The sequence below is a fragment of the Ceratotherium simum genome, chromosome 17 (genome assembly GCF_057802395.1).
Source record: "Ceratotherium simum simum isolate JZ-2026a chromosome 17, ASM5780239v1, whole genome shotgun sequence".
In the NCBI taxonomy this organism is placed as follows: Eukaryota; Metazoa; Chordata; class Mammalia; order Perissodactyla; family Rhinocerotidae; genus Ceratotherium; species Ceratotherium simum.
The window spans coordinates 19,024,125-19,036,034 of NC_141916.1; the positions used below are offsets into that span (position 1 = coordinate 19,024,125).

An 11,910-nucleotide genomic window follows, 5' to 3' on the forward strand; every position below is an offset into this window, starting at 1 on the left:
CAGAGCGTGGCAGCTGTATACAGGATTTTCATCTGGGCTCAGGGCTCAGGGCGGGCCTGGCCCAGACTGGAACAATGACCCTCAGGACCCCAGAGGCCTTTGGGGACCAGGCCCTTTCACAGTGGAACTTGCCTCCAATCTGCACCCTTTCACCTTCCATCTCATCCTCTCTCTCCAGGCACTGTCTTCATGAATCATAGGTTGCAAACTCCATCATCTTGGAGAGGGCAGGACTTGGCAGTGCTCACAGGAGGCTGGGCCACCAAGGGAAGCTCCTACCTGAGGACTTGAGGCCAATTTTTTACAGCTAACCAAGGGCTTTGGCCTCTGCTGTGTGACTTAATTCTGAGCTACCTGTGAGGCATCCAGACTCAGAAGTGACTGCTTTGCCCAGGGTCACACAGTGACCTGAGATGGGACTCTTGGGGTTGTCAGGAATGGGCCTGGTGTGGCTGAAGAAGGAGACCCCATCTGTCAAGGCTGCTCAGAGGGGGCCGCTGGTTACGTTTCCTAGGCCTGTGCTTGAGGCCCTTCCATCTCTCTCCAACCATCAGGGGCACTCAGTCCCTAGGGTGTCACAAGAAACTACTGGAGCTACGGTGTCCTGGAATTGTCTTTGCCCTGCCCTGCCAGCCCCAGAGAAATGCTTCACTGGGACCTCTCTGGGCTGGGAGCTGGGTGTCCCCATTTGTGGCAGTGGCATTAGAATCTCTCCGGGAGAGCCCCTTCCCTCTTCTCCTGACATAGGGACCCCTGGATTCCCTGGGAGCAGTTGGGGGCTGGGGGCAGAAATGGTAGGTTAATTGGCAGCAGGTGATGCCCCTGGGGCTCCACATATTCCCAGTGTTGGGGAAGAGTCATTCGTTCCTTCCACAAAGATTTATTAAGCACTTACTATGTACCAAGCACTGTTCTAGGCACTGGGGATACAGCCATGAGCTAGCAGAGAATGTCACTGCCTTGTGACACTAATATACTAGTGAAAGGAGACAAACAATAAACACTGGACATACATAAATCATATAGTACGATAGAATCTGTAAGTGCTATGGAAAAATAGAATATGTTAAAGGGGACTGGGTGTGCTGGGGTAGGAATGGAGTTTCTTTGAAATTTTAAATGGGTTGTCAGTGTAGGTCTTATCGAGAAGGTGACATCTGAGCAAGGACTTGAAGGAGGAGAGGGAAAGAACCATGCACATACCTGGGGGAAGAACATTCCAGGCAGAGGGATCAGCCAGTGTTGCTGCAGCAGAGGGAGCAAGGGGGAGAGTAGGAGATAGGACAGAGGTGACAGAAGTGGACAGAGCTTGTGTGCCACCAAAAGGCCTGCAGGCTTCACTGGAGAGAGTAGAGGCCTAGTGTGGTCTGACAGAGTCTTTAACATGACCCCTCTGCTGCTGTGTTGAGAAGAGCCTGGAGGGGCAGGAGTGGAAGCAGGGAGACAGGTAGGCGCCTGTCCAGAGAGAGATGGTGGTGGCCCGGACCTGAGGGGTGGTGTTGCAGGTGACAGTGCTGGGATTCTGGATCCCCTGTGAAGGCAGACCTGACAGGATCCGCTGATGGAGCTCTCCTGGCGGGTGAGAACGAAGAGTCGAGGATGACTCGAGCTCTTTGGCCTGAGCAGTTGGAAAGATGGAGTTGCTATGGGTTGAGATGGGAGGACTGTGGGAGGAGCAGGTGTGGGGAGAAGAGCAGGGGGTCAGTTTTGGACATATGGAGTGTTAGGTGTCATCCCAGACTCTGGAGGTCCCTGCCCTGACTTCCCAACACGGTGCTACAGCCAGCATGAGGGGACCAAAAGGGACTGTTCTTTGCTCTCTCTGGAGGCCACACAGCCTGCCCATGTCTTGGTGCCCTCTCTCTCCAAGGTGACACTTGGGTCACAAAGGATGCCCATTTTGGCCAGGCTGGCAGTGGGAATTTGCCACCACATGCCACCTTGGTTGAGCTTCTTATTCAGCATTGAAATCCCCTCTACACCATTCCTAACAGCAGCTCTGGGGAGCTCATGACATGCCAGAGACCCCAGTCTGTCTCTTGGCACCTTGGACCGTATTGACCATTTCTAAGCTGTGGAAGAAACGGCACTTATTGGCAAATGAGCATTTATTGAGTGCCTACTATATGCAGAGCACTGTGCTAGACAAGACAAATGATGGAGGATAGCTAGGAGAATGCCATCCAAGAACTGGAAGGAGCCCTGCCCCAAAGGGCTTACAGCCTAGCTGGGAGGCATTGAATATAAACAGAATCACTGCTTAGAGATACAGAACAACATCAAAGCAACATCTGCAGGTACAAAGTCATCTGGTACCGAGTTGGAATTTGGGAATGGATGCTGCTGGGACCCAGCGGTCAGCCACCTCCTCCCTTCAGCTCAGAGGCTTCTTTGTCCCCAGCTTGGGGAGCTAGAGGCCTATGCACCTGCCTCCATGTGGCCCTGCCTCTGTCTGATTTGGGGTGTGTCTGACCTCCACTCTCCTCCAGACTGGGTGCTCTCCAAAGGCAGAGACCAGCCCGATGTTTTGTCATTTTTCTCCCTGCCGTGCTGCGGCCCTGCCCCAGGCCTGTTTCCAATAAGACAGTGGGTTGGGCTGGCCCAGCTGTGTGCTCTGGCTCCTGCCAGGGGCTCCCAAGTGGGGCCTAGGACTTGCCTCAGCATAGACCTGGTCTCCTCTGACTTCTCAGTGGAAAGATCATGGGATTTTGAATAAGAAGGCCTGAGTTCAAGTGTTGGTTCCACTGTATACTGCTGTGTGACTTTAGACCAGTCTCTTAGCCTCAGTTTCTTAATCTGTGAAATGGAAAGAACAGCATTTGCTCTGCCTATCTCACAGGGTTGGCAGATAATCACAGTACAGTATAGGGCTGGGCTCACAGTGGGTCCTGACTGATACTTTGGTAAGAGCAGTTCTGCTCTGAGCCCAGGGTGGTCTTGGCCTGGAATTATCCAGAATGACCCCTTAATTGCCCGATAGGATGGTCAGAATCACCTATGCTGTCAAACCTCTTGTCTCAAGTTACCTGCCACGTTTCTTAAAGAGTAATGCGTCGCTTAAGGATGCGTCGTTCGGCAATTTTGTCTTTGTGCGAACATCATACAGTGTACCTACACAAGCCTACCACGCACCTAGGCTATGTCGTACTGATCTTAACAGGACCACTGCCATATATGTGGTCCATTGTTGAGTGAAATCCATTGTTGACGGAAACATCATTATTGGGAACATGACTGCAGTGAAGCCCTGCATGGCTTCTGTCCTTCCCTGACCTGCCTGAAGTTTTAGGAGGATTAGATGAGCTAATGTCTGTAAAGCATCCAGCACAGAGGCTGGGACACAAGAGATGCCGAATAGGTGTCAGTTCCCCTCAACCCCCCATCACTTTGAATCCTGCTTTGACCTCTGACCTCAGTGACCCCAATCTGGGCAAATGGGGCTGGAAGTGGTAAGATCACACATTTAGTTTTGAGGGAGATGCAATCCAGGAAGTGAAACAGAGAGAGAGAGCAATTCTTGGCAACTTCTAGAGAGATCTGTTGGGGTGAGGCGGGGTGGGGATGAGGTGCCTAAGACACATGCCAGCTTGGCTCGCAGCTCAGTGCTCTGCTGCCTCTGAACTGCCAGAGCAAGGACACTCAGCTACCAGGAGTATAGCCCCGGAGGTCACTTGGGTCTCTGACTCGACCCTTCCCCCAGTAAGGAGGCCAGGTTGTCGGGGATTTGGGAGAATCATGGCCATAACACCTATGGCCCAGGGCAACCTTTTTCTGACCCTAAAGGGAGCTTTGGTCAAGGAAGACAGAAAAGACATAGAGGAGGAGACAATTACAGAGATGTTCCTCATGCACAGTCCATCTCTGAAGGAAGTGGAGAGGAAGAAGGGGCTGGAGACTCTGGTGCACAGTGCCTGCTTGGTGCAATGTGGGACAGACCCAGATAAAGCCTTGAAAGCATGGAGGCCACAGACCATGGAGAAGGGGACTCCAGGGGTGAGTCTTAGGTTAGCTATGCGGCAGCTGGAGAAGGGGGGAGGGAACGGATGGTCTGGGTGTTGGGAGGAAGGAAGGTGGAGAACACCCAGTGTGCGCTCAGGGTCGGGAAAGGTTAAGAGGCTGGACCACAGAGGGGCCAGCCCTAAGCCCATCTCCTTCTGGCTGCACCTTGGGGCTCCAGGGCTCTCCTTTGCTTTGACGACCAACTAAAGGAGGTAAAGGAGGCCCAGTGTCAGGTCCCTTCTGCGTTCTTCCTGTCCCCCCAGGAAGCAGAAATAAAACGATTCCAATAATGCATGATAATGGTATGAGGAATTACAGTTCACACAGCATCTCTACATGCATCATCTCACTTAATCCCAGTTAATCTCATTTGAGAACTATTGCACTGGCCTGGAAATTTAGAAGCCTGGGTTCTAGACACAGACCTGCCTCTGCCTGGACATGTGGTTTCTCTCCTCTGGTCCTGAGAGTGCTAGGCTGCTCTCTCCATAATAACTGTCCTGCGGTGGGAGCCGGAAGAGAGGGAGGGAGGGAGGGGAGGAGAGATTCCTGGGGAGGGAGAGCTGCTGCCTGGGGAGGGGGCTGGAGGTGGGATGGGTGATGGAGGGGTGTTGCCTGGTGTCTGTGGTTGTGTGCCTGTGTGCCTTGCCCAGCCAGTCATAGGTGTGTGCTGGGTGAGAGGGCTCACTTGTGAAACTGAGTGTCTCCTTTCACGAGTGTCTAGTTGCAAATCTCCCCCTGTCCCAAGACAAAGGCCAGGGGCCCACAAAAGGTTTTTGTTTTCCCTGTCACAGTGGGAGGCTAATCTCTAGGTCTGGAACCAACCCCTCACTTCCGCCCCGCATGGGGGTCGCATGCACACGTACTTGCACATGCATGCACAGTCTGCTTCCTCTTTTGGAGGGGTCCTCCTTCAGGGCAGAAAGGAGGTCCTTGGTCACCCAACCTTCCTTTTTTCCAGAGGCCACTTCTCAGGGAGCCTTTCTCTGGTCAATGCCACTCTGCCTCTAGCAATGGGTCCTGGCAAGTCTCAGGGCCCAGCGCTGCAGCATGGTGGGGGAGGAATTTTCGAGGAAGGGCAGGGTAGGAGTTGGAAATACACCCTCAAAGTGGCCTCCAGGCCCTCATCTTCCCTTCTCCTGGGGAGCATCCTCTTGGAGCTCCTGGGGACCACTTGTGGCAAGGGCTCATCCATTGCAAGGAAGTGGCTTTATTGCAGGTGGGGGAGGAAGAGGTCAAGGGGGAAGTAAGAGGTCGCTGGCCAGTGCACACTCGTACCACCACAGGCACACCTGTTCACAGTCAGGAGCATGCACAACCCTGCATGTGAGGACAGAGGCACTCGGGGACAAACAAAGACCAGACTTGCACACTAGCAAAACCCAATAGGCTATTCCCAGACACCCCCCCACCCCACCCCGCCACCAAGGCGGGTTCTGTACACTTCCCTCCCACCCCACCTAGTTACCCCGGGCAGGCTCTCCAGAACCTTCCTCTGCCCGCTCACGCGCCCTCCCTCTCCAGCTCGGTCCCCAAGACTCCAGTTCCCTGCAAGGGGCCAGAAGGTCGAGCACTCGCCACCTGCAGCCTCAGGACAGGGGGTCTGCCAGGCTCACCGCTACCCCCGCCGCCCTGGCTGCGGCCGTGCACGCCCTGGAAGCAGCTACTCTGCACTGGGGGCCAGCTTCGGACCGGGGGGGAGTGGGGGCGGGGCGGGCCCTTCCACCTCGGGCCGGGGCCCGGCGGGGGTGGCGGGTGCCCCGGATCCCGGGCGCGGCCTCGGCCCGCAGGCGGTCGCTCCGAGCTCCTCCGAGCCTGGTCCGGGGCCGTCGGGGCCGGCCGGAGGCGCGCTCAGGCCTTGCTGCCCCGCGGCGGGCTCTGCGGCGAGTGCAGCTCCACCGACTGCCGCCGCCGCACCTCGCGCTCCTCCCAGTCGGTGTCGGGCTCCAGCCCCTTGAGCACCGTCAGGCGCTCCTGCAGGCTCTTGGCGGGCGGGAACAGCACGTAGTTGTAGATCAGGGAGGCCAGGATGGCGCCCACCAGGGGTCCGATCCAGAAGACCTGCGGGCGAGCGGAAAGGGGGCTCGGGGCGGCAGGACGGTGAGGGGCTGAGCCCAGACTCCCCCGCGTCCGTCTGGGCCTGGGGACATGCTCCTCTCCCCGCTTGGTGTTGGAAGGGGTCTCACACGATCAGTGTAGTAAAATGCGTCTTCGCCTGATTAGTGATGCCAGGAGTGTTGGGGAAGACTGGTTAGTTTGGGGGTTAAGGGTGAAAATCCCGAAGTTGCCTGCCTAGGTGAACTTAGACAAGTCACTCATCCTGTCTGTGCCTCAGTTTCCTTTCATTATGGTGATACCTACCTCCTAGGTTGTCGTGAAAACTACATGAGTTACTATTTACAAAGCACTTAGAGTAAGGCCTGGCACATACTAAGCACTAGATAAGTGCTAAATAATAAAAATATGTCAGTGTTAGCTAGTATCCATATCACCATTTATCCACTTCTAAGGCTTTGTGTTATCTGTTTTACACCAGCAGCCTCACTTAATCCTTCCAAAAAGCCAATGAGGCGAGAACTGCTGTGATCCTCTCTTAAGAAATGTGGAGGGGCCGGCCTGTGGTGCAAGCGGTTAAGTGCGCGCGTTCGGCAGGCTGCGGCGTCCGGGGTTCACCGGTTTGGATCCCGGGCACGCACGACACACCGCTTGTCTAAGTCATGCTGTGGCGGCGTCCTATATAAAGTAGAGGAAGAAGGGTATGGTTGTTAGCCCAGGGCCAATCTTCCTCAGCAAAAAAAGAGGATTGGCAAATGTTAGTTCAGGGCTGCTCTTCCTCAAAGGAAAAAAAAAGAAATGTGGAAACAGTCTTCAGGCATCAGACCTGAAGGGTGGAATCCAAGGCTGCCGAGGGCCGCAGGAGGAGGACTGTGGAGAGTTTGCTGTGGCCCACCCCACTCTGTTCCAGCCCTTGCTGGGATGGGTTTCTGGGGGAAGGGGAGGCAGGAAGTCTCAGCCATTACCCAGTGGTCATCAAACTTGCCAGTGATGACAGCTGGAGCCAGGGAGCGGGCAGGGTTCATGGAGCAGCCGGTGTAGTGGATCTGCAATGGGAGGCAATGGGAGGCGGGGGTCAGGGAGGGGAGGGAGGTGAGGACAGGGCAGGAGACTTTGTGCCCCTCTCCAGGTTGGCCACAACCTAAAGGGACTCATGCGATGGACCATTAAGTTCATGTTACATTTACAGGGCTCTGTATTCATTGGAGGCTGAGTAATGGCTGAGTGATGTCAGGGAGTCAAATCCTTGGGACTGTGTTGGTATCTATCCCTCTTGGGAGTTCTGTGTAGCTGTCCCTCTGGGGGTCTTTGTCACTTTTGGGGGTTTTGTGTATCTGTCTCTAGAGTGGTCTCTGTGCCTGTTTCTTTGGGGACGGTCCCTCCAGGGAGGGGGGAACCAGTGGCCATGACCTACCCCGAGGAGGTGGCCCAGGACCACAGAGAAGCCGATGGAGAGGGCGGGGGTGCCCAGGTTGTCCGCACGGCGCTCATCGGTGGAGGCGAAAATGCAGAGCACCAGCTGCAGGGTCAGGAAGAGCTCCACGGTCACGGCCTGGCCGGCTGTCGTGTTGTTGCTGAGCTGGGGACAGAGAGGGGGCGGGTGGGGGAACTGAACATGCTCCCCACAGTGGCTCCATCTTGCTGCCCACCTGCAGTCAAGCTTCCAGAGAGGCTTCAGGTCTGGGAGCCAGAACACCTGGGCCACCAGCCACCTTCACCTAAACTACTGACAGCTTCTTGTGGTCCCCAGGCCAGAGGTAGGAAAACTGGCTCCATAGCCCATTAGATTTGGGGGCTGGGTTTGTGTGCCTACAATATGAGAGGAAAAGGCTGCTGAGATCCAGAATTTCTGTTTCCTGAAGAACGTGAAGATGTTTTGATTGCAGCAGGAAGCTTTAGACCCGGTAACAGGAAGGCCTCCTCTCTCTGGGCCATAAGATACTGGGGTAACCAGAGGCCTGTGGTCTCTTTTCCTGTGGTCAGAGGGCTCCCAGGGACAGGATCTAGGGATTCGGGTCTGAGGCTGGTCCTGGGGGGGCCTCTTCCCCCGTGAGTCCGGCATCCCTCTTTCCTCTGACCTTTGCCTGTTCCCCTTGACCTTGCCTGTTCCCCACTGTTTGAGGCCTCGGTTTTGCTCTCTGCACATCCTGTGGAGGTTGGGGTGGGGGCGCTGGAGCCCCATACTGCGATGCCTCTACACCCCCGTGGGGTGCCCGTGGTCCCAGCAGATCCGGACTTGGGTAACAAGAGAACCTGGGGCCAAGCAGAGAGGCAATTTCATAACAGAGCCGCACCCAGCACTGGATTTCTCTCTGGGTTTTGTCATCCTGTGCCCTGCGCCCTGCCCTCCGGGGCTGGGCACCGCACCGGGTGGAGCTGTGACGGCTCTCACCTCCCACGCTCCTTCTCCAGGCCCTGAACCCACACCCTGGGTCCTAGCCATCGAGCTGGCACCCTTGAGTCTCTCTAGGATCTAACCTCAATCCATCCTGTCGTGGTCCAATCTCAGAGCCTCTAGTGGGGGGATGTGAATAGAGCTTTGAAGGCAGATATTTAGAGCCTCTGAATCGCCGTGAGACCCTGTTTACTTTGGCCTCAGTTTGTCCTTCTGTAAAATGGGGGTAACAAAATGGACTCTGGAGGACTGGGAATGACAAGGGCAGAGCCCCAGCCCCACTCCCACTGGTAAACGGCTGCTCTGCAGGAGATGGTGCGGACGTGGGTTTGGTGTCAGACACTTCTGGGTCCGTTTCCAGGGGCTGACGCTCACTGGTTCTGTGATTTGAGTCAGTTGAATGCTGAGCCTCAAGTGACCACTCAGGGTGGAAGGATCACAGAATTCCCCCTACAGTGTTGTACCAAGATGAGATGGTATCTGGCCTGGCACAGAGTAGGTGCTCATCAATGGTAACTTCCTGGTGGCCAGGCTGGCCTTTCCAGTGACCTCAGAGGACACCTGGGACAGCCTTGGGGGTCATCTAGCTCCCTCTAGCCTCAGGGCAAGTCAGCCCCACGGTTGCCCCCTTCCAGTCAGGCAGAGTTCTCCCCACTTCCTCAAGATGGTCAATGCTGAGCAATAACTTGGGGGAACCTTCTAGACTCTTCCCTTCTGAGGGCCCCAGTCAACTGCGAAATGACAGAGGAGCAGGACTGAGTGTCCCCATGGCCCCTTAGCACTCCCATTGCCCTGCTATAGAGGAGATTCCCCAGCCACACATTTGGAGACTTTCTTGGCCATGCTCTCAGGAAGTTCCTCTTTCAGTCTATCTGGACCTCTTCTTGCTACTCCTCAGACTGTTCACCATTGTGGCCACTCTAGCCTTTTCTCGGCCCTGAGCCCCCAGCCTCATCATATTTTCCATTTTGAAGAAGAGAGAAGTTCCCAAACTGGGACACCTCTGCCCCTCGCATGAGGAAGGGCCACCTGTGCAGAAGAAGGAGTGCCCCAGGGACTGTGCAGCACTCTTCAGAGACGTCAGAGCTCTCATCCAGTGGCTCAGGGATAGAGCAGGCCAAGAGATGCAGGAGACCGAATGTGAAAGAGGCTGGTGCTGTCCTGGCTTGGGATGGGGGGTGGAGTAAGAGTTGTGTAGAGGGGACACAGACCGTCCCTCCCCACCCATGCCCTCAGATACCCAGGCCTTACACAGACCCAGGAGAGGGAGGGGACCATCACCCTCAGTGCCCAAAGCACCCCAGTCCCCAAGTAGCCACTGTTCATGTAATCAACGGTTAGCCTATGGGCTCCGGGGACCTTCTCCAGGGTCTGGAGAGACCTTGCCCCTTCAGCTTTCCCCTGGGTTCTTTCTGGTACTTTCTCTGGTGTTGACAAACTGTAGAACTTTTGGCTTGTCACTTTCCGTCTCTGAGCCTCAATTTTCATATTCCTTAGAGAAGGATATACCCATCCCTACCTTGCAGGGCTCTTGTAAGTTGTCAATGCGTGGCTCGTGAGGAGCGCCTGCCATGAGGCCCACACACAGTAGATGCTGAAGATATGTCGGGTCCTTCTTCCCTGAAGACCCTGTGACTAGCACTCTGAGATTCCTCCCAGCTCAGATGACACGTGTGCCTTGGGACCCTGTCGTCTGCTGAGTTCTAGCCCAGTCCTCACTGTAATGCAGGTACAAAGTCTGACAGAAACTTTGACACTGCTCTTCCTCCACAGGCTCAGAGCAGAAGGTACCAGCAGCCCCGTGTATATCTTGCCTCCACTCTGACGTTGCTCCTTCATTCCTGCTTCTCCTATGCCAGCTGTGTTCCTGGCTCCAGCATCTCTCTCCCTCCCTCCCTCCCTCCCTCTCTCTGCCTCTCTCTGCCCATCCAAACCCTCACCAAGATCTGCTCCCTCCCATCTCATCCTTTACAAAGGAACCGCCCAGGACCTGCCCCTTGAGGAAGGGACCAAGTTCTGGCTACTCACTGCGTTGACAGCCAGGTCCCCTCGGATGTCTGGTGGTGTGATCTCGTGGAGCAGAGCAGCCCCTGCCACGGCCCCCAGCAGCTGAGCAGCCACATAGAATGCAGCTCGGAGAAAGGAGACGTGGCAGCCCACCAGGCAGGCCACAGTCACAGCGGGGTTGATGTGGGCCCCGCTGACGTGGCCCAGAGCCTGCACTAGGGTGCCGATAGCCAGGCCGAAGGCCATGGCAATCTGCAGCACAGAGGGCAGGACCTGTGGCCAGTTGAGGGCCGAGCCGAGGCCAAAGAAGACGAAGAGGAGTGTGGCCAGGAACTCTGCAAGCACGGCCCTGGAGAAGGCTATGGACCGGAGTTCCCACATGCTGTGGACCCTTCCGTGGGCTGGCCCAGCAGTCTCAGGGGCAGGAAGCTTGCGGCTCTCTCCCTCCCTCTCTCTCTCTCTCTCAGGGTCTCTGAGGAGGCTGGGCCATGGGCATTTATAGGGGCCTTCCATCCTGGCTTTGGACACGTGGGGCGGAGGTGGAGTTTGGGCCAATACCTCTTCTCCCCTCTGGCTGCCTCCTGCCCCCACTTCTCACCCCTGCCCACTGCATGCCTATCACCCCATCTTGGCCTTCACAGCTGACCAGTGTTCCCCATTAATGAGCTCCAGATAAGGCCTGACGTCCCCTGGTTTTCCGTGTTTGTTCCCTCGCTTACCCCAGGGCTGCTGCCCCAGGGCCTCCCCCACCGGTTCTGTGAATGGCAACCTCTGTAGGGGATTGGGCCAACCCCCCTCTGACTCGATCTGTTGGCCAAGGCAGGGGACACACCTCACCCAAAACTGACCATGAGAGAGGATTCAAGGCTACCCCCTCTAGTGACTGAGAAATTCTTCCTGCTGTCTGACCTCCAATTACTCCTTCTTGAAGGGGATGGAAAACAACTGGTTGGCTTATGATAACCTTCCAAGGCATAAAAGTTTTGTATCTCTTCTATGCTTGCTTTCTTATAGTCAATCACCCATAAGTTATTAAGCTTCACCTCCTCCCTGGAACTCCAGCCAAATAGCAGCTCCCATAGCCTGGAGGCAGGGGGTGGTTTCAGTGACATTGCGACCCTGACCCTGGGGGATGAAGTCAACCTGGGGTCAAGTGAGGAAGCTGACGATTTCCATCCTGGCATCACCCTGGTCTAATCTGTGACTTACCCTTTATTGTCTGTCTGTAAAAAGGAGATAATAAGCCTACCTCATGGGATTGGGGTTTGGATTAAATAAAAAAAGGTATGTAAAATGGCCCACAGTAAGCTGTCAATTAATATCAGCTATTATTGAAAGTATTATTTATACTTTGTAGTATTTATACAAATTATTATTTATACTCTGATGAGGAGAACAGGTCTGGGACCCAAACTCACCTGTCAGGGTCCTAGAAGCTGTGACAGGCTCTAGGC

General features: G+C 55.3%; 1 protein-coding gene across 1 annotated transcript; it reads right to left on the reverse strand.

The window, feature by feature from the left end:
* Positions 1 to 5,850: 5,850 nt before the first annotated feature.
* On the reverse strand, positions 5,851 to 10,837 carry LOC101406893 (aquaporin-2). The gene is made up of 4 exons (XM_004428997.3): positions 10,478 to 10,837; positions 7,469 to 7,633; positions 7,020 to 7,100; positions 5,851 to 6,060 (listed from the first exon to the last, which is right to left on the reverse strand). The coding sequence occupies exons 1-4, from the start codon at positions 10,835 to 10,837 to the stop codon at positions 5,851 to 5,853; spliced, it is 816 nt and encodes a 271-aa protein (XP_004429054.1).
* Positions 10,838 to 11,910: the final 1,073 nt, after the last annotated feature.

What these genes read in the sequence shown, in the direction of transcription:
- LOC101406893 (XM_004428997.3), bottom strand. Translation starts at nt 10,837, where the DNA reads ATGTGGGAACTCCGGTCCATAGCCTTCTCCAGGGCCGTGCTTGCAGAG. An exon ending in GGGACCTGGCTGTCAACGCA is followed by an intron (nt 7,634 to 10,477) that starts GTGAGTAGCCAG and finishes CTCTGTCCCCAG; the next exon opens with CTCAGCAACAACACGACAGC. An exon ending in TCCTGGGCCACCTCCTCGGG is followed by an intron (nt 7,101 to 7,468) that starts GTAGGTCATGGC and finishes CTCCCATTGCAG; the next exon opens with ATCCACTACACCGGCTGCTC.